Genomic DNA, 20,851 nt, shown 5'->3' on the forward strand with positions numbered 1-20,851 from the left:
AAATATGCAGAATTAAAAGTACCAATTATTATTGTTATTTTATAATTGCTTTTTAAGTAAGAATACAGGGACCCCTGGGTGGCTCAGTCGTTAAGCGGCTGCCTTCGGCTCAGGTCATGGTCCCAGGGTCCTGGGATCGAGCCCCGCATCGGGCTCCCTGCTCCGCGGGGAGGCTGCTTCTCCCTCTCCCACCGCCCCCGCTTGTATTCCCTCTCTCGCTGTCTCTCTCTCTGTCAAATAATAAATAAATAAAATCATAAATAAATAAATAAATAAATAAATAAGAATATAAATAGCAACAACAAGAAGTCAGGGTTGTCTTAGTAATTGGCACAATGAACCTGTAAGATGAGTTAAGTAAATTCCCATGCAGTTACTTGGAGTAGGTTAAGTTACATAGGCCAAATGGAGATACTCGTAGATACTTTTATACTACACAAATTCCATGACTTCCATTTCTACTCCCACAAGCTGTGAAAAACTGTTTCTTTAAAGGGACTTGTCCGTGGTGCTGAAACACTGACCCAAAAAACGTGTTGGCTTTGTTCTGCCCTGGGAAAGAACTACTGAGTAGAAAAATCCCCGGGGGCAGGGGTAGAATATCTTTCAGTCTCTTGTATAGAGTCTACTTTTGCAAATAAATTTTATATTTTTCATTAGATTTATTTAGGTTATCCAAATACTTTATTGCCCTAGGGCTCCTAGGGTAATTTAGCCAGAATGAAAATTCTGACTTATGATTTCACTCTGGCAAAGTATATGTGAGAGCTGGTGATGATTACATACTCATCATATTTTTGATCCCTTGCTTTTTCCTTTACTCTTCCAATACTTTCTCTCTTTTAGTTCATGTATCCTGCATAAACAAAAATTTTAGAACCCAGTGCTACTTTTATTATATCTTTTGACCAGTTAAAAAAAGGTAGAGCTTTAGTTTTGTTCATCTAATGTCTATCTGCATAAGGTTTCTGCACAATAATTATATAACCCCAAAAGTTGAAATATTTTTAAAAATCACTCAGGACTGGTAAGGCTGCCAAAAAGCTGTTTATTTTACTTAATTTAATCACTGTTGAGGGCATTTTTAATTAATTCAATAAAGCAATCTATGCATTTAGACCAAGCTTTAACATTAAGTGAAAAATCCACAGATTAAGTTCATTAGGTGTTGCTAAAATCAGCTACCTGGCTTTTTAAATAGTTCAAAATTTCTTAAGAAAGTTAACTTATTAAATAGAATAAGAAAAATAAATAAATACATACTCATAAGGCAAGTCTTCTAGGTCTGTGAGCACAGGGGACTCACTGCTAATCTTGTTAGCAATCTAGCACATCTCTTGTAATCTAGAAAAAACATTTAAGGTCAAATTATGTATATAGTTACCACAAATGTGGGGAAAACCATATTATTATTGTCACTAATTAATAACGAGAGCTAAGATTTAATAAGCACCCAACATAACAAATGCTTAACCTGGGTTTTCTCATTAATTCTCGTAACACAATTAGGTAGATGTTACTGTTCCCTCACTTTAGAGACAGAGATGAAAAACCAACATCCAAAGGTCAAGAATCTCGTAACTAGTGAGTAGCTTGAGTTCAAAGAGTAAGCTTTCTCCACTATGCTGTGCTACCACTTAGTAAGTTTGCTTTGACTCCAGTGTGATTAATTTCCCTTAGTCATTGAACACAAGCAGTTTTTGAAAAAATTAAAACAATTCTGATTCCACATCCTGAGTAAAATTAAACGTGCTTCAAGATGACCAATCTAGACATCGCCCACAGCAACTTCTTTCAAGACACATCTCCAAAAGCCAGTGAAACAAAAGCAAAAATGAACTTTTGGGACTTCATCAAGATAAAAAGCTTCTGCACAGCAAAGGAAACAGTCAACAAAACAAAGAGGCAACCCACAGAATGGCAGAAGATATTTGCAAATGACACTACAGATAAAGGGCTGATATCCAAGATCTATAAAGAACTTCTCAAACTCAACACCCAAAAAACAAATAATCAAGTCAAAAAGTGGGCAGAAGATATGAAAAGACACTTCTCTGAAGAAGACATACAAATGGATAACAGACACATGAAAAAATGTTCATCATCATTAGCCATCAGGGAAATCCAAATCAAAACCACATTGAGATACCACCTTACACCAGTTAGAATGGCAAAAATGGACAGGGAAAGAAACAACAAATGTTGGAGAGGTTGTGGAGAAAGGGGAACCCTCTTACACTGTTGGTGGGAATGCAAGTTGGTACAGCCACTTTGGAAAACAGTGTGGTTTCCTCAAAAATTTAAAAATAGAGCTACCCTATTACCCAGCAATTGCACTCCTGGGTATTTAGCCCAAAGACACAGATGTAGTGAAAAGAAGGGCCATATGCACCCCAATGTTCATAGCAGCAATGTCCACAATAGCCAAACTGTGGAAAGAGCCGAGATGCCCTTCAACAGATGAATGGATAAGGAAGATGTGGTCCATATATACAATGGTATATTACTCAGCCATCAGAAAGGATGAATACCCAACTTTTACATCAACATGGATGAGACTGGAGGAGATTATGCTAAGTGAAATAAGTCAAGCAGAGAAAGTCAATTATCATATGGCTTCACTTATTTGTGGAACATAAGGAACAGCATGGAGGACATTAGGAGAAGGAAGGGAAAAATGAGGGGGGGGGGGGAATTGGAGGGAGAGATGAACCATGAGAGACTATGTACTCTGAGAAACAAACAGGGTTTTAGAGGGGAGGGAGGAGGGGGGATTGGTTAGCCTGGTGATGAGTATTAAGGAGGGCACGTACTGCATGGAGCACTGGGTGTTTCACGAAAACAATGGATCGTGGATCACCACATCAAAAACCAATGATGTATTGTATGGTGACTAACATAACATAATAAAATTAAAAAAAAAAGATGACCAATTAGTTAAAAAGAAACAAAATGCTTAAAATCCATTTACTTTAAAAGGGAAGTTTAGGTTTAGAAAGGAATTTAAAAACAGCCAACTGAGTTACCACACATGATCCCAATTTGGGCAGTTTTGATGATAGCGTTTAAATATTACATTTGAAATTATTAACTTTGGTAACTTAAGTGTCCAAAAGAATTCATTAGAGCCACCTTTAAAACACTATGCTACCATTATTCAGAACAATCGATCACTCATTGTATAAATGATATGAAACTATTTACTTTAAAATAACTTAAGAGGAAATTTTGACTTATTCTTCATGGTCATCTTATTTTTTTTTTCATTTATATGACAGAGCCCTTTATGCCAAGGAATTTGAAAAATGATAAAAGGTTTAAATCCTGACAAACATTTCAGTCCTTAAGGAAATCTGGCTATTTTCAGATTTGGATATAGTCCCAATTACAATGCAGTTCCATTCCTTGCACTCTAAAAGCACACACAAGTCTTCAGTTAAGTACTGTCAGTGTTATAAATAGAATCTCATACGATGTTTAGTCTATTCCCAGCCGCCGACAGTTGAAGTTTAAAATTACATGCATTTATTGTTGGGTAAAGATTTTTTTTTAATGAGGAAAAAAAACCCAAACTATCCAAACTACTTACAAGCTGGTGTTGAGCAATCCCTGGTGTTGTGATAGAGTCGATGGAAATGTTTGCTACATTCAGCTGAAAATGTGACTGGCCCTATTAGACAGGAAAAGAACGTTTATGATAAATATTGGCATATTTTCCAAACAAATTTGCTAGCACTTTATGGATGAAACTAATACAACTGTAACTTAACGTCCTTCCATGCCCTTAAAAGAACTTATCTGACTCCTTACCCTAGCTCTGTAGGACTTGGTAAGTTGTAATCTGTGAAAAATCATCTGAATTCATTACCAATTCTCACCATTTCACATAATGGAAACTTCAGTTTCTGAAGAACTCTTTAGAATAATTATGAGGGGGAAAGCTCTAGACAGAAAAAAAAAAATTGTACAAACAAAACCAAGTAGGTGTGAAGAATAAAAAATAAATATCCTTGGTTCCCACTTTCTGTTCTTCAGTTTTAGGATTCTTCACAATATGACTCCAACCTGCATTTCCAGGCATACTTTTGTCCAGTGGTCACATACACCCTTCCCTAAACATACCCCACAGTATGCCCCCAAACTACCATGTTCTCGAAGAATTCCTTCTGACCAGAATGCTTCTCTTATCCAGGAAAATACTATTCATCCCTTAGAGCCCAACTTAAATATCATGTCTACTACAAGCCTTTCCTGGTAGTTTTTGGCAAAATTATTCACTTTCTGTGCATCCCTAAAACTATATTTACACTTCTATTATTTACCAAGATCTGGTTTATATTACTATTAATACAAGTTAATGGCATTTGTCCACTTTCCTAACTGGACTGTTGAGCTTCTTACGGACACTTACCTTCATATCCCTAATGCCTAACACAGTAATTTGCATACAATCTTTTTATTTAATTGAATCACTGATAAATTTTGTGCTTACCTGTGAAATGCTTTATGAATTTGTCTTTTAAATTCAAATCTCTTGGGAATATTTCTGAAAAGAAAAAAAAAACTTTAGAATTTCTTGGATGCATTTCCACCATTAAAAATAGAATTTCTTGGATACATTTCCACCATTAAAAATATCCTTATAAATAGTCTATAATGACAACCACCTAACACATGAACTCATGGCAGTTCATGCAGCTGATTCCCAATCTGTATCTCTGGCCCTGAGCATTCCCTGGGGCTCCAGGCCTCCCTCAGACCTACCTGCTTGCTCTACCATTCTAATCGGGAAACTTATAGACCTCTCAAAAGTGAATAGCCAGAACTGAACATCTGATTTCCCCAATACCCCAGACCTGTCTTCCCCCCATGTTCCCTGGTCTCATACATGGCATCACTCTTTACCCTTTGCTCAAGCCAGATGTCAAGAAGGTATGCTTGACTTTCCTCTTTCCCTCTCTACTATGTAAACTTCATTATTTAATTTTATATATTCTAACTCCAGAAATTACCCAAGACTCATATATTTAAATAAGTGAAAATAAAAAATTGAACTACATCTCACACTTCACTTTGTACTCACTATAAGTACACCATCAATGAGGGGTAAGAGCGCTTCCTTGCATAGGGAGCTCCCTGCTCCTAGCAGCCCAGTTGTGAGTCCAGAGCAGCACTATAGGGCTATAGAAGTGCAGCTAGATTGGAGCTCCCCTTCCACGGACAACAAACATCTGCACTTATGAACCATCCAAACTAATCCAGAAAAACAAAGCAACAGTGAAGATATAAGTATTTCTTTATATAAATATTTTGGTGTTCTCGTTAATTACATTCCAGCCTGAACATGGGTCTTTCCCCCATATCTCTCTGAAACCAAGCATGGCAAATTGGCTCCTGGGATGTCAATACTCCACAGTTTATCTGGCAAGGTAGCTCCTCTGGCCCTTTCTGAAAGCTGAGTCAGTTGAGTGCAGTTGGAGTTCTATGGTTAAAGTGTATTCGAAGTCTATAAATAATTCTAGTTCCAAAAGCATTTTCAACTATGATTTTTTTAACATTTTAAATTTAAGTTCAATTAATTAACATATAATGTATTTTTGGTTTCATAGTAGATTTCAGTGATTCATCAGTCTTATATAATACCCAGTGCTCATTCTATCACTGCCCTTCTTAATGTCCATCACCCAGTTACCCCATCCGTCCACCCCTCTCCCCTCCAGTAACCCTCAGTTGATTTCCTATGATTAAGAGTCCTTTATGGTTTGTCTCCCTCTCTGGTTTCATCTTGTTTTATATTTTCCTCTCTTCCCCTATGATCCTCTGTTTTGTTTCTTAAATTCCACATATCAGTGAGATCATATGATAATTGTATTTCTCTGATGATTTTAATCTGTAGACCTGGGCACAATGATGACACTCAGGATGATACTCCTCTTCTACACTCCCATAGCACATTTTCTAATTTCTATAAAGGCAATTGTCACATTATGATTAGCATGATAGTGAACTGCGCACGAGTCTGTCTCCAGCACAATATTGTGACTTCTTGAGGAAAGGGACAATGTCTTGTTCATCACCTGTAGGGTGTACAACAGTGCTTTACAGATGGGTCATCTGACAAATGTTTAAGGAATTAAAAGCTGAGAGGATGATCCTTCAAGTAGGTTGTTACCTTTCAAATGAAAACAATCAATGCCTTGCTTGAGCTCAGTATAGGCCACTAGGAAAACCATACTTTTAATACACTTGAATTTTCATTTCCAAGTACAAACACAATGTAAGAACATAAAGCAGATTGACTTAAATGAAACAGAAAAGTGATATTTAAGTTGACACCTGAAGTGATAAGCAAGAGATATCTAAGTAAGAAGAGATGGGAACAGCACCCTAGACCAAAAGAAAGAAAAAAGAAAGAAGAAAGAAAGAAAGAAAGAAAGAAAGAAAGAAAGAAAGAAAGAAAGAAAGAAAGAAAGAAAGAAAGGAAGGAAGAAAGAAAGAAAGAAAGAAGAAAAGAAAGAAAGAAAGAAAGAAAGAAAGAAAGAAAGAAAGAAAGAAAGAAAGAAAGAAGAAAGAAAAAAGAAAGAAGAAAGAAAAAAGAAAGAAAGAAAGAAAATCTCTGAAGAGGAAAAGGTCACACTGTGTTCAAGTATTTGAGAACTGTCCAGGATGGCTAAAAGAGAAAGAAGGTGAGGGAAAGAAAAGTCAGCTAAAGCAGCAGACAAAGGCACCTGGGTGGCTCAATTGTTTAAGTGTCTGCCTTGGGCTCAGGTCATGATCCCAGGGTCCTGGGGTTGAGTCCTGCTTTGGGCTCCCTGCTCAGCAGGGAGTCTACTTCTCCTTCTCCTTCTACCCCTCCTCCCCTGCTCATGCTTGTGCTCTCACTTTCTCTCTTAAATAAATAAATAAATAAATAAATAAATAAATAAATAAATAAGCAGGCAAGCAGCAGACATAGATGACATTATAGTCCTTTATAAACTTTGTCCTTAATTCTATGAGTGGTGGGAAGTCAAAGAATTAGGCAAGGGATGACACAGTCAAGATTCACTTTTAAAAAATCATAAAGCCCGGTATGGAGAAACAAGCATAGATGGAGAAAGATAAGTCAAAAGGTTTAAAGATAGGCTATTGTATTTCTAATGAATAGCACTAGCTTCAGAAGTCAAATTCTGCTCTATGGCTGTGTTTGCAAAGAAAGTTTTACTGGGACACAGCCATGCTCATTTGTTCACGAGTGGTCTATGCCTGCTTTCGTGTTATAATGCAAAGTTGAGTGGTTGCTGCAGAGATTAGAGAGCCCACAAAACCCAAAATATTTGCTATCTGGCCCTTTCTAGAAAGAGTTTGCCAATGCCTGGTTGGTAGCACACTCGATTTTGTATTAAAACTGTAACGGTGATTGCGAAAGGCTCCAAGAGGTAGGATTCTGGGGCTGGGAGAGAAGAGGTAGTAGTTTTCAATGCATACTCATTATTAATTTTAATTTTGAACATAAATCTTTATTACTTTTTCAATAAAAAAATAGTTGATTGAAACTGAATTTGTATTTAGTGTTAGATGCCCCTGTGATAGTTTTTGATCAACAAAATATTACTTGAGAAATCGAATATAAGAGAATTACCCCCACCCAAGATTAGCTGATTGATCTTTGGTGGAAAATGGTCTTAAAAAGCAATCTTCATTATAGAAATATAAGTCACATATGTAATTTCAAGGTTTTTAGTAACCACATTTTTTTTTAAAGATTTTATTTATTCATTTGAGAGAGAATGAGATAGAGAGAGCATGAGAGGGGGAGGGTCAGAGGGAGAAGCAGACCCCCTGCCGAGCAGGGAGCCCGATGCGGGACTCGATCCCGGGAGTTCAGGATCATGACCTGAGCCGAAGGCAGTCGCCCAACCAACTGAGCCACCCAGGTGCCCCAGTAACCACATTTTAAAAAGTAAAAAGGAATAGGTAAAATGTATTTAATAATTTATTTTGCTTAACCGAATATATTCTAAATGTTATCATTTCAACACATATTCCATACTTTAAAACTATTAAGACATTTTACATTTTTTTATACTAAGTTTTCAAAATCCAAAATGTATTTAACAATTATAGCACATCTCAACTTGGACTAGCCACACTGTGAGTGCTCAATAGCCACATGCATTGGGTGGCTACCATGTTGGACAGCACAAGCCTCAAAAGCATGCTTCATTCTTTTGGTATCTAACTACAAGGTATAAAAGATTACATATACAGATGGATTAAAAACAAAAGGATCTCCCCATAACGCGTGACAAGTATCCCAAAACTACTATCTCATTCATCTAATTTGTGAAAAGTTCTAGTTTTTATTTAACCAAAACAGTTGCCAACTGCCATCATCATCAGTTTTAAGTTTACAATAATATTTTTATGAAGAAATAGATAAGCATATACATATATGTATATAAATGCTGACAGGCTTATCTCTTGTTCCTACTTTTCTTGTTCAAAATGAGCAGAGATCATGCTCACCTCTGCAGCACATATATTAAAATTGGAACAATACAGAGAAGATTAGCATGGCCCTTGCACAAGGATGACATGCAAATTCATGAAGTGTTCCATATTTTTAGTCAGTCAGAGAAAGACAAGTACCATATGATTTCACTCATATGTGGAATTTAAGAAACATAACAAATAAGCAAAGAGGAAAAAAGAAAGAGAGAGAGGCAAACCAAGAAACAGACTCTTAACTATAGAGAACAAACTGATGGTTAACAGAGCGGAGGGGGTAGGGGACTGGATGAAGTAGGTGATGAATATTAAGGAGTGCACTTGCTGTGAAGAGCATGGGGTGATGTATGGAAGTGTTGAATCACTACATTGCACACTTGAAACTATTATTACACTGTATATTAACTAACTGTAATTTTTTTAGAAATATATTCTTTATTTAGCATATTGAGGACTACAAAAGGAGTAAGTATATATATATTTTTTTGACAGTCTGACCACTTTTTTTTTTTGCATCCTTTTTTAAATTTGAATTCAATTAATTAATATATAATGTATTATTAGTTTCAGAGGTAGAGTTCAATGATTCAACAGTCTTATATAATACCCAGTGCTCATTATATCACGTGCCCTCCTTAATGCCCATCACCCAATTACCCCATCTCCTCACCCCACCCCCTCCAGTAACCCTGTGTGTTTCCTATGATTAAGAGTCTCTCTCTTTTTTTAAGATTTTATTTATTTATTTGAGAGAGAGAAGGAGAAAGAGAGAGAACATGGGAGGGGGGAGGGTCAGAAAGAGAAGCAGGCCCCCCACCGAACAAGGGACTCGATCCCAGGACTCCAGGATTATGACCTGAGCCAAAGGCAGTCGCCCAACCAACTAACCACCCAGGTGTCCCTGATTAAGAGTCTCTTACGGTTTGTCTCCCTCTCCAATTTCGTCTTTATTTTTCCCTCCCTTCTCCTACGGTCCTGTTTTTTCCTTAAATTCCACATATGAGTGAGATCACATGATAATTGTCTTTCTCTGATTGACTTATTTCACTTAGCATAATACCCTCTAGTTCCACAATGAGATACCACTTTGCACAGGTCAGAATGGCTAAAATGAACAATTCAGGAAACAACAGATGTTGGCAAGGATGCAGAGAAAGAGGAACCCTCCTACACGGTTGGTGGGAATGCGAGCTTGTGCAGCTACTCTGGAAAACAGTATGGAGATTCCTCAAAAAGTTAAAAATAGAGCTACCCTATGAACTAACTGGAATTTAAATTAAAAATTTTTTTAAATGAGCAGGGATTATGTGGAATAATAAAAAGAGTCATAAGACAGAACAACTAGAAAACAAAATAATAGAAAATGTTTAGTGTTCACTTCTACCTGCATATAACAATATCTTACCATAAAGATAGTTGCTCCGACTTGATTGATTCTTTACAAAGCCATGTTAATTGATCTTTGCACTTTATTAGGTACTGAGGGGCATTCCTTCATTTTATGTTTTAAGCTAGCATTTTTCAGGTACCTAAATTGAAATGTTTGCTATATAGTTTCTTGAGTTATCACTTCCTTTAGTTAGAGATGACACAACTATTCTCTTTCTCAATATATAAAAACAGTTCCATTTTCAAAAATAAAAACTAGCCTTATTATATCAATGTTGAGAAAATTGCTGGTGGGAAATATCAGTATTTGAAAAACATTGAAATGTATTAAATATTTGAGGAAAAAAGCTGATGACAAACATATTCAAGCAAGCAATATCTTTAAAAAATACTTTTAGGATTTTTAAATACACTGTCATGGGGCGCCTGGGTGGCTCAGTCAGTTAAGCATCTGCCTTCAGCTCAGGTCATGATCTCAGGGTCCCAGGATTGAGTACCGCATCAGGCTCCCTGCTCAGCTGGGAGTCTGCCTCTCCCTCTCCCTCCCCCTGCTCCTTCTCTCTCTCTCACTCACTCTTACTCAAATAAATAAAATCTTTTTTAAAAAATACACTGTCATAAAGTACTTTTTTCTGTCCTTGTATAATTACATGGCATCTGTACTAGTATATATTTGTAAATGTGTAAAATATATGTTTTTACATCATTCCTCTTTTATTAGAGTTTAAGATTTTTAAATAAAGAGATTAACTCTTTGCATGTAACCTTTGGGGGGCCTAATGCTATTTCAGCTGCAAATTATAATCAGGATAATGAAGTAAACTAGTTGCCTTTTTTTTTTTCCCAAATTTTTGCTACTCAAAGTATGTTCCCTAGACAAGCAGCTTCAGCTCCCAAGAAGGCACCCTTACAGTTCCTAGTGTCTGCTGACTAAATAACTCAGTTCTGTGGATCTTGGCGAAGCTTGTAAGGAATACAGAATTCCAGGCCCAGAGCTATAAAATCACTTTAACAAGAACTCACAGGAGTTCAAGTTTGAAAGCAGTCATATAAATCTTCCAAGCAAGATACAGAACTTTTGCGTACTCTGTACTGAAGTACTTCATAATCAATAAGCAGTTTGTGATTATTAGAAGACAAGATACAGAATTCTTTTCAGTAAAAAAAAAAAAAAATAATGTCATCATGGAGGTTGGCGGTGTTGGTGGTGGTGTTGCTTTGCATTTTTATCACTTCTTTATTTTCTAGCACTACCAGATGTTATGGGCTCATCTTGAATCATTCCTTGTTCCAATCTTAGTCTCGGCCATTTCCTTTATTAGAGCCCATTTCCTTTATTGAAGAATGGTATTAGAAACCACAATCTGGATACTAGGTGAGCTTGTTGCTACTGGGGTCCAGTAGCTTCGAGGCTCTCTTAGCTGACAGAGCAAGGACATATATGTGTGATATGTATGGATGACCTGATTTTTAATACACCTCGTGTTTAAATTATTTCTAAACTTGTGCTATGGTGCTTGATAGAATATATTTTTAGAATGTACAGTAACTGTAATATTTCACCAATGATTCTACAAATGACACAAACAAATCATTTAAAATTATCTGAGTTCAAAAATACAGTCATATTGAATCACACTCTGTACCCAACTGTGCACTATGCCCTCTCCTAACCCGGCAGTCACTTGCCTTCTCAAGCCACACACCTACAAAGATGCTTCAGTTTCTTCTTTTCTACACTGAGGTAAACAAACTAAATAATCTTAAAGCAGCTTTCCAAGTCCTAAGTTATAAAATATTATGACAAAATTCTAACATTATGTGGTATGTTCACCAAAGGACAAAATATCAAATAAGTCCAGAAAACTGTAAAAAGTACAAAAGTGTGTTGTAAGGTAGATTTCTTCCAGGTTTTAAACCACAGGCTAATTCATGTTTAATTTGAACTTTAGCCATTTTATTTAAGGACTAATCTCATGAAAATGATTTATTTCCTTTCTGGTTTTGATCTAGTTAATCCCCCTTTCAGATTTATAATGATCACTTCCATAGACACTTAAAAAGACAAACCAGATTTTTATAAAAATGTTTTTTAAAAGCATCTCAAAAATAAATAGATGTACAGCATTCCTCAGTGTGAAAACATTGTTATTAAGAATGACAACCAAGGGGCGCCTGGGTGGCTCAGTTGTTAAGCATCTGCCTTCAGCTCAGGTCATGATCTCAGGGTCCTGAGATCGAGTCCCGCATCGGGGCTTCCTGCTCGGCGGGAAGCCTGCTTCTCCCTCTTCCATTCCCTCTGCTTGTGTTCCTGCTCTTGCTATCTCTCTCTGTCAAATAAATAAAATCTTTAAAAAAAAAAAAAGAACGACAACCAAATGTCAGTAGATTAGTGCAAACGAAAAACACAGAATCCAGAACTACTATGTTCTTCTTGGGTTAGGCAGCTAGAAACTTGTCAACAAACTGAACCACTGGAAAATCCCACGGTGCTGTTAATCCAATAGTCAATTCATGAAACCTGAGAAGCACAGCCTCTTTACTGAGACCAGAAGTACTAAGTCAGATTTGAAGGCAGAGGCATGGTTGAGATAGGGAAAGGTCAAGTTTGAAATTCCTATAGTGTAGATATTCAGCAAATAGTGGATGTATGCATTTAAATGCCACAGAAGGGCCACACAGAAGCAATAATTGAAACTACAAAGGTACTCGGGATCACATAAGGGAATACTTTGAGTGCAAAAAAATTCATGATTGGGACTTGAACCCTGGGATGCACACTTAAAGGGGAGTTAAAAGACAGGTGGTCAGGGAGAGAAAGAAGAGTGATCAGAGAAAAAGAGCAAAGCAGGAATAATTGTGGACAGGGAGGAGTCAGTGGCAGCAAAGCTTCCGAGGGTCCCGTAAGATAAAGACTGACAGGTGCACAGTAGACAGGAACAGAGATCGGAGGGCCAGCCAGCACCCAGGCAAAGTTGGTGAAGGTGAAATCATGCCTTTCAAGTTTCTGTATTTCTGATGCTTTGACATCTGAGACCTTGCTGGCCCTGGTGAGATGGCCCCTCCCAGAGCTAACCAATTCCTAGAGACAAGAAAGCCTGCAACCCCACCTTTCATTTACATACCAACCAATTCAGAGCCCACACCCCCACAAACTCCCTCATCCAGCTCTCATACTCAAGGTCAATATTCTCCTGCCCTAATCACCCAGGGCCAGAACCAGACAACTGCAGACCACTACACCCCAGAGCCCACCGAATTTATTTAAACTAGTCAATCCTAAACCCACTCTCCTTGCCTTTCCAGAAGGAACCACTGATAAAGGCTTTTGCTCTTTTTCACTCACTCTGCTTCTGACCAAACCTGCTGCTTGCCCAGAGGCATGCTGGGCCTCCTGTTTCTAGGGAACTGTGAGTAAAACTTCTCCCTTCACAATGGTTACTTCCATGTCTTGTCATGCATGATCAAAACAAATTCTGGGTACATCTTAAAATATGAGTGGTAATAGACACAGGCATACCTTGGAGATGTTACAGCTTCAGTTTCAGACCACCATAATAAAGCAAGCCAAATGAAATTTTGGTTTCCCAGTGCATGTAAAAGTTATGTTTATACTATACTTCAGTCTATTAAGTGTGCAATAGCATTATGTCTAAAAAATGTACATATCTTAATTAAAAATACTTTATTGTTAAAATGTGCTAACCAACATCTGAGCTTTCAGCAAGTTTTCATCTTTTTGCTGGTGGAGTGTCTTGCCTCGAGGTTAATGGCTGCTGACTGATCAGGTGTTTACTGAAGGTTGAGGTGACTGTGGCAATTTCTTAAAATAAGATAACAGTGAAATTTGCTGCTTCAACAGATTCTTCCTTTCACAAACGCTTTCTCTCTAGCATGTGATGCTGTTTGATAGTATTTTAGCCACAGTAGAACTTCTTCCAAAACTGTATTCAATCTTCTCAAACCCTGCTGCTGCTTTATCAGCTAAGTTTACGTAGCATTCTAAATCCTTCCTTGTCATTTCAACAGTATTCACAACATCTTCACCAGGAGTAGATTCCGTCTCAAGAAACCACTTTCTGTGCTCATCCATAGGAATCAACTCCTCATCTGTAAGAGTTTTATCATGAGATTGCAGCAATTTAATCACATCTTCAGACCCACTTCTCTTGCTATTTCCACCATATCTGCAGTCACTTCCTCCACTGAAGTCTTGAACCTCTCAATATCATGCATGAGGGTTGGAACCAACTTCTTCCAAACTCTTATTCATGTTGGTATTTTATCCTCTTCCCATGAATCATGATTGTTTTTAATGGCATCTGGAAGGCCAATCCTTTCCAGAAGGTTTCAAATTTACTGTCTGGCAGCTGTAGCTTTATGAAATGTATTTCTTAAATAATAAGACTTGAAAGTCAAAATTATTCCTTGATCCATGGGCTGCAGGCATGCTGACATGACTCTCACTGTACATCTTCACCAGAGCTCAGGTACACTGCCAATGAGCAGTAACATTTTGAAAGGAATCTGTTTTCTGAGCAGTAAGAAGATCTCAATAATGGGCTTAAAATACTCTGTAAACATGTTGCAAACAGCTGTGCTGTCATCTGGGCTTTGTTGTTCCATTTCTACAGTGCAGTGTAATTCTTAAGGGCCCCAGGACTTTCACAGTGGTAAAGGAGCACTGGCTTCAATTTAAAGTCACCAGCTGCATTAGCCCCTAACAAGAGAGTCGACCTGTCCTTTGAAGCTTTATGCCAGGAATTGACTTTCCTCTAGCTACGGAAGTCCTAGATGGCATCTTCTTCCAATTGAAGGCTATTTCATCTACCCTAAAAATCTGTTTAGTATAGGCACCTTCATCAGGGATCTGAGCTAGATCTTCTGGAGAACTGGCTTAGCTTCTGTATCAGTACTTGCTGCCTCACCTCACACTTTGATGTTATGCAGATGGCTTCTTTCCTTAGATCTCATGAACCCACCTCTGCTAGCTTCCGACTTTTCTTCTGCAGCTTCTTCACCTCTCTCAGCCTCCACAGAATTGAAGAGAGTTAGGGCTCTGCTCTGGATTAGGCATTGGCCTGGGAGTGTTGTGCCTGGTGTGATTTTCTATCCAGATCATTAAAACTTTATCCATATGAGCAATAAGGCTGTTTTGCTTTCTTATCATTCGTGTGTTCACTGGAGTGGCACTTTTAATTTCCTTCAAGAACTTTTCCTTTGCATTATTTATTTATTTATTTATTTATTTATTTATTTGATAGAGAGAGAGTGCACAAGCAGGCAGAGCTACAGGGAGAGGAACAAACAGGCTCCCTGCTGAGCAGAGCGCCTGACGTGGGGCTGGATCCCAGGACCCTGGGATCATGACGGGAGCCAAAGGCAGATGCTTAACCGACTGAGCCACCCAGTGGCTCCCAGTGCCCCTTTCCTTTGCATTCACATCTTGGATAACTGCTTCAAGAGGCCTAGCTTTTGGCTTATCTCAGCTTCTGATGTGTCTTCCTCATTAAGCTTAATCATTTCTGACTTTCAATTTAAAGTGAGAGACCTGTGACTCTTCCTTTCACTTGACCACTTACAAGCCACTGTAGGGTTATTAACTGACCTAATTCCGATATTGTTGTGTCTTGGGGAAGACTAGCAGTCTGATAAGTGGCCACTCCCCACTGCTCTGCCCTCAAGTCACCTTTCCTTGTTTCTGTTGTCACTTACTCTGTCCTGGGCTTTCCCCTTGTGTCCCCCAGGTGCTGAGGTAAAGCTGGGCACATGCAGTGGCCAAAACAATGTTACCCAGAGTGGACTCCTTCAAAACCAGTACTGTGAGATGCAAATAAATGTTAGATTTTAAAAGAAAGAGAAAGAGGGAGGAAGGGGAAAAAAAGAAAGGGAGGAAGAGAGAAAGTAAGAGAGAGAGGAAGAAAGAAAAACAAAGAAGGGGTAGGGAGAGAAAGTTTGGCTAATACTGGTTTACATAAAGCTCCTCATACCACAGGTCTTCAGAGTTCTTGTATAGTGCTTCTCTAACAAGAGACCTAATGGCCATGTCCCTGAGGCTGGCAGACCAAGGAAGCCTTTTTTTCACAGATTATCACTCAAACACGCGGGAAAATGTAGCTATGGTGCTGTGGGTACATGTGGGAATGAAGGAGTGGGCAGAGAGCTATGGAAAGAGAAGTGTGGTCAGGGTTGTGGAGGTCAGTCAGGAACTGTCTCTGTCTCAAAGAAACTTTCCAGAAGATTCTTATATACTACTTTTCTCCTCCCCACCCTCCTCAATTAAAAATCTCTGGTGGTGGGGCGCCTGGGTGGCTCAGTTGGTTAAGCGACTGCCTTCGGCTCAGGTCATGATCCTGGAGTCCCTGGATCGAGTCCCGCATCGGGCTCCCTGCTCGGCAGGGAGTCTGCTTCTCCCTCCAACCCTCCCCCCTTTCATGCTCTCTCTCTCTCAGTCTCTCTCTCTCAAATAAAAAAAAAAATCTCTGGTGATTCCAAAAACTCAATGTACACAAGAATCTCCCAAGAGCTTTTTGATGCACAGGCATGGGCTATACTCAGAGATTTAGGATATCCAGGGTGAATACAATAATTACATTCAAAACTTGCCTCCCAGTTGCTTCCGAGATGTATGGCCTCATTCTAAGAACCACTGCCCTAGAAGGTATTAAGGGCAGCAGATGTCGTGTTGTCTAAACTTGGTCATAAATGCTAAGAAATGAGCTCATGACTCAGAAATGACACAGATTAAGTCATAAGATCTAATCAGGCTTTGAGGGCAAATAAAAGATCAATTCTTTTAAAGCTGATTTAAAATTTTTTCTTTTCAAAATTTCAGTTCCAAAGAAAAAAATTCCTCTTAAATGTCAACTGTGTCCAGTGACTTTGATAGGCTACAGGGCATTAAAAACTGAGTAATCCTCAGTTCCAACTGCAAGAGGCTTATATTCAGATAATATAATATTATATTATACAGATATAAACTATGTATATATTTTATATATATTATATATATATAAACTATTACAAGTTACAGTATGAGGAGTGTTATAACTGCTTACACAGATACCACAAAGTAACAGGGCCTGGGAGGATAGACAGAATTTGGAGAGATGAAAGAAGCACATTCCTGGAGGCTCCAAAGTAGCAGAGGCAAAGAACCGGCTGGCATTCCTTACAGGAACAGCCTGAATCTGTGTGGCTGGCACAGGGGTACCTGCTGTGGTGCCCGATGAGAACCACAGAAGGCAGATGGGACAAGTCACACGGGGATGGAACGTCCTGCGTCCAAGAGTAGTTAGGACTTTCTTAGAAAACCAAAAAACACCACTGCAAATCTGTGACTAGGGAAAAAAGATCTGTTAAATGAAACTGGTCTTAAATAATGTGTTAACAATGGTTCTGTAGTTTGGGACTTTCTCCTACTCTTTTTCATTCCAACGTGACATTTCTTTCTCTGAGATGTTGAAATCAAAACCAAATGGAGACCAGCCTTGAAAATTCTGAGCTGACCAAGCCAGTTTTGTCATACAAACAAAGCTTAATTTAGCTTATTTTGCAAGGCTGACTTGACCTGGGTCGTCTCTTGCTTATGCCTCTAAAAATCATAAGCAAAACTTAAAGTTTCCCAATGTGGATATTAGGTAACTACAGACCAATTCCCAAACATTTAATTTAATACTATAACCAATCACTGTGAAGAATAAGTGGTCACTGCTTTCTCACCACATAGGCTGCTTTACAATATACCCTGAGCCTCATTCCATGTTTCGGTTTGAGTGCGCCTGGTGTGCAAACTGTCTTTTTGGTGCTTGCCCAATAAAATTTTACTAATTACTGTTTTGGTCATTCATTTGTTTTACTTTGGCTATTTCTGAACTTTTGACAGAGATAAGAATTTGGGCTCACAATAATTTCAAGTCCACGTATATGAAGGATGTGGCACCATTACCGCTGTAGTCACCCACAGGGCCCCACCTCCCCTCCTGAGAGCCCTGGGCTTGCCAGTCACCCTGGAAAGCTCACCCCGGGCACCGGAAGCTCAACAGCCCACCTCAGCTTCTGAGGCCCTGGCCCACACCTTCCTCTGCTTCCTCTCCGGTTTACCTGTGCACCAGCCTTCCCTCCGTCCACACCCAGAGTGCATACTGACAGAGCGCGGGCTGCCTGCTTCAGTAGGTGGCCTCAGCCCTCTGCATGATGACTGGCATATAATAGGCACTCCAGTGAAAGTTTGTGGAGGAAATAACTATGTATTTATATCACAACCATTATGAAAGAAAAGTGATACTAAGTAATCCCTCTTTGCTTTCTTAAAAGTGAAGTATGAGGCAAAAGAGTTATGAGGTGAGAGCAAGGCGGAGCCTGCTGGGCCTCCTCAGGCAGCCCAGCGGGGCTGGTCCCCGCAGCAAGCTGATGGCCCCGAACAGGGTCACTTCTGCTCCACGCCTGGCCGTGGCTCTACCTCGCTCTGTAAGGCACGGGCTCTCAACAGAGACACGTGGTAGCAGCTTCTCTGTTCCTTGCTCACTACCTTCCTTCCTGCCCTGGGTGCCCTGCACTCTTGTCTGCCCCCTCTGACCTCACTGTGCCCTGGGATTTTCACATTTCCCAATCATACTGGACTTCGTTACCTTGGGGCGTCTCATGACCTCTATATTGGCTGGGGTTTTTTTCTCCGTTTTTCCCTAGTCCCCTCCTTCCGCATCTAAGTAGCCAGGGACCTGAGTGCCCAGAGCTGATTTGGGAGCCCCGCCTAGGGAAGGTCCGATTGAACAACAGCCACCTCAACCTGCCCAAAATCGCGGGTTCCTCAACCATTCCCTGAGGCCAGCTTGAAGGGGGAAACAAAGGGGCATTCCTGAGCCTGTTCAGGCTGCGTCTGTGTGTTCAGGCAGTGCTCACTGAATTCTCAAAAACCCAGGAAGACCCAGAATGAGGCGCTGACAGGTACAGAACCCGTGCACTATGCGTGGGCCGGCTGGGGCTGAACCCCACAGGTTTCGGCTGCTCCACCAGCCTACTGAAAAGACCTTCACCCGGGAAGGGACACATCACGCCCGTTCCTTTGCGAGATGGGGGTTTTTGCTACTTAAGTCTCAACAATGTTAAATCTAATAAACTCTTTACCTCTTTTCCTGAGAACCGGTTATCTGCAGAGATGGTCTGTCCTCTGCTCTGCTTAATTCCGCCTTCCTAAAACCCTCATCAGAGCAAAGGACTGGCTGGGAAGGGGATTGCTTACCAGTGCTCCGGGAGGCGTTGGGAGCCGGGCCGGCCCTGGCCGCGGGGAGGAAAAGCCACGACTTGGGTTCTTGGTCCGTGGCACGTGCTCCCCTGCCACCCCGGGGCCTCCCCTGGGCCCCGGGCAGGGACAAAGCCAGAGCGAGCACGAGGAGCGCGGGCAGCGGGGCGCCTGGCTTAATTGGCCTCATGTCTGCGCACGCGGAGGACCGCGCAGGAGGCTCCGAGGGGCGGGTCCCGAGGCAGGTGTGTGTGCCGGGACTGGGGGGTCCGAGAGCCAGGAGAGGGGCTGTGGGGAGGTGTCCCCGCGGCGTCCGGCTGGAACAGTGCTGGGACTTAGCCGGCGTAGGCTGATACCTGCGTGCCTCGGTGTCTCTGGGCGGGGACGCGGAGCGGAGCGGCTGCTGGGGACCGCAGGGTTGTCCCAGGGCACAAAGGCGAGTCCGAGCGCACCGGACTCCCCGGCACGGCACACACGAGCCTCGGGATCAGCAGGTCCTCGGGGCTCCCTACGGAATGCCCCTCCGGGGCCGGGACCTGGGTCTTGGTTCAGTCTCTGTGGGTCAACAGAACCCGAAACTTCTAGGTCGGGACGGAAGAAGGCAGAGTCGAGACTCGGGCCATGGTGTGCGGAGACGGCGATTCCGGGGGCTGAAAGGTACAGAGCTCACCTTCTCCAGCCTGAATCCAGCTGCGCTTGGAGGTGCTGGCCGGCGCGACCAAGCCGGGAGCAGGAGGTCCAACCTGCGGGGAGGGCGGCTCCGCCCCGGCGCGATGGTGCCTTCTCCTCGCAGCAAGGGCGGAGCTGAGGACCCAGGAGGTCAAGGCTGGGCCCGCCGACCACCCACGCCCAGCTCTCCCGCCTTCCTGCTGGGGTTGCTCTGATTCCCCAGGTTGAGTCCTACTACAGATGAAGTCATCAAGGTTTACCCGTGCGCCCAAAACCGCAGAGGGCTAGATTTTCTTTTTTTCTTTTTTTCTTTTTTTTGACATAAAGTACTCTCCAAATATTTTGTGGATGCTAACAATAGAAAAATGAGATTAAGTCCACTTGTTCTGATTAAAATAAAATGGGCATCTCTGGATCAAATTGTGCTGTGTAAATTACTGTGATTTTAGTTATTTCATTAGCCCGATTTATTACTTTATATTAAGTATATTGAGAAATGTTTAAGTTACTCCCTAATCAATTGACTGCTAATCATCTTTTCGGATGCAACGTGGCAAATAGCAGAAAGAGACAACTCAAGGGAATAACCACATGAGGCACCGTCCAACGTTAAATTCTCCTACAAAGAGATCTTGTTAGTCACAAACCCTGAAAAATAACCCCAATGCGTTCAAATAATTTTTCTAGATTTGGTATTTCCAACCTGTCCCAGGGAACTGGGGAAACATAGCAAGCTTTTCAAGAGCCCTGTAAAAATCATGCTCAATGAAACTTTCTATATAGAGAAAGATACCGGTGAAGACTGCCACTTCCAATCTCTATACTATTAAGCATCTGGCAGATGAGAATGACTTCCGCCATAGGAGACACAGAAAAGTGATCTTAGAAAAATTATGTTAAAAGGGCGCCTGGGTGGCTCAGTTGGTTAAGCGACTGCCTTTGGCTCAGGTCATGATCCTGGAGTCCCGGGATCGAGTCCCACATCAGGCTCTCTGCTCAGCAGGGAGTCTGCTTCTCCCTCTGATCCTCCCCCCTCTCATGCTATCTCTATGTCATTCTCTC

The 20,851-nt window shown here is 40.8% G+C and overlaps 1 protein-coding gene and 1 non-coding gene across 2 annotated transcripts; one reads left to right on the forward strand and one right to left on the reverse strand.

Moving 5' to 3' along the window:
* Positions 1-1,279: 1,279 nt before the first annotated feature.
* ALKAL1 (ALK and LTK ligand 1) lies at positions 1,280-20,054 on the reverse strand. The gene is made up of 4 exons (XM_035011066.1): positions 19,121-20,054; positions 4,493-4,546; positions 3,590-3,670; positions 1,280-1,344 (listed from the first exon to the last, which is right to left on the reverse strand). The coding sequence occupies exons 1-4, from the start codon at positions 19,308-19,310 to the stop codon at positions 1,280-1,282; spliced, it is 390 nt and encodes a 129-aa protein (XP_034866957.1). The 5' UTR covers positions 19,311-20,054.
* Positions 8,501-8,607, forward strand: LOC118015523. Its single transcript, XR_004680667.1, has one exon. It is a non-coding gene; the product is annotated as a U6 spliceosomal RNA (small nuclear RNA).
* Positions 20,055-20,851: the final 797 nt, after the last annotated feature.

The sequence above is a fragment of the Mirounga leonina genome, unplaced genomic scaffold (assembly GCF_011800145.1).
Source record: "Mirounga leonina isolate KUSES-001 unplaced genomic scaffold, KU_Mleo_1.0 Mir_165, whole genome shotgun sequence".
Taxonomy (NCBI): domain Eukaryota; kingdom Metazoa; phylum Chordata; class Mammalia; order Carnivora; family Phocidae; genus Mirounga; species Mirounga leonina.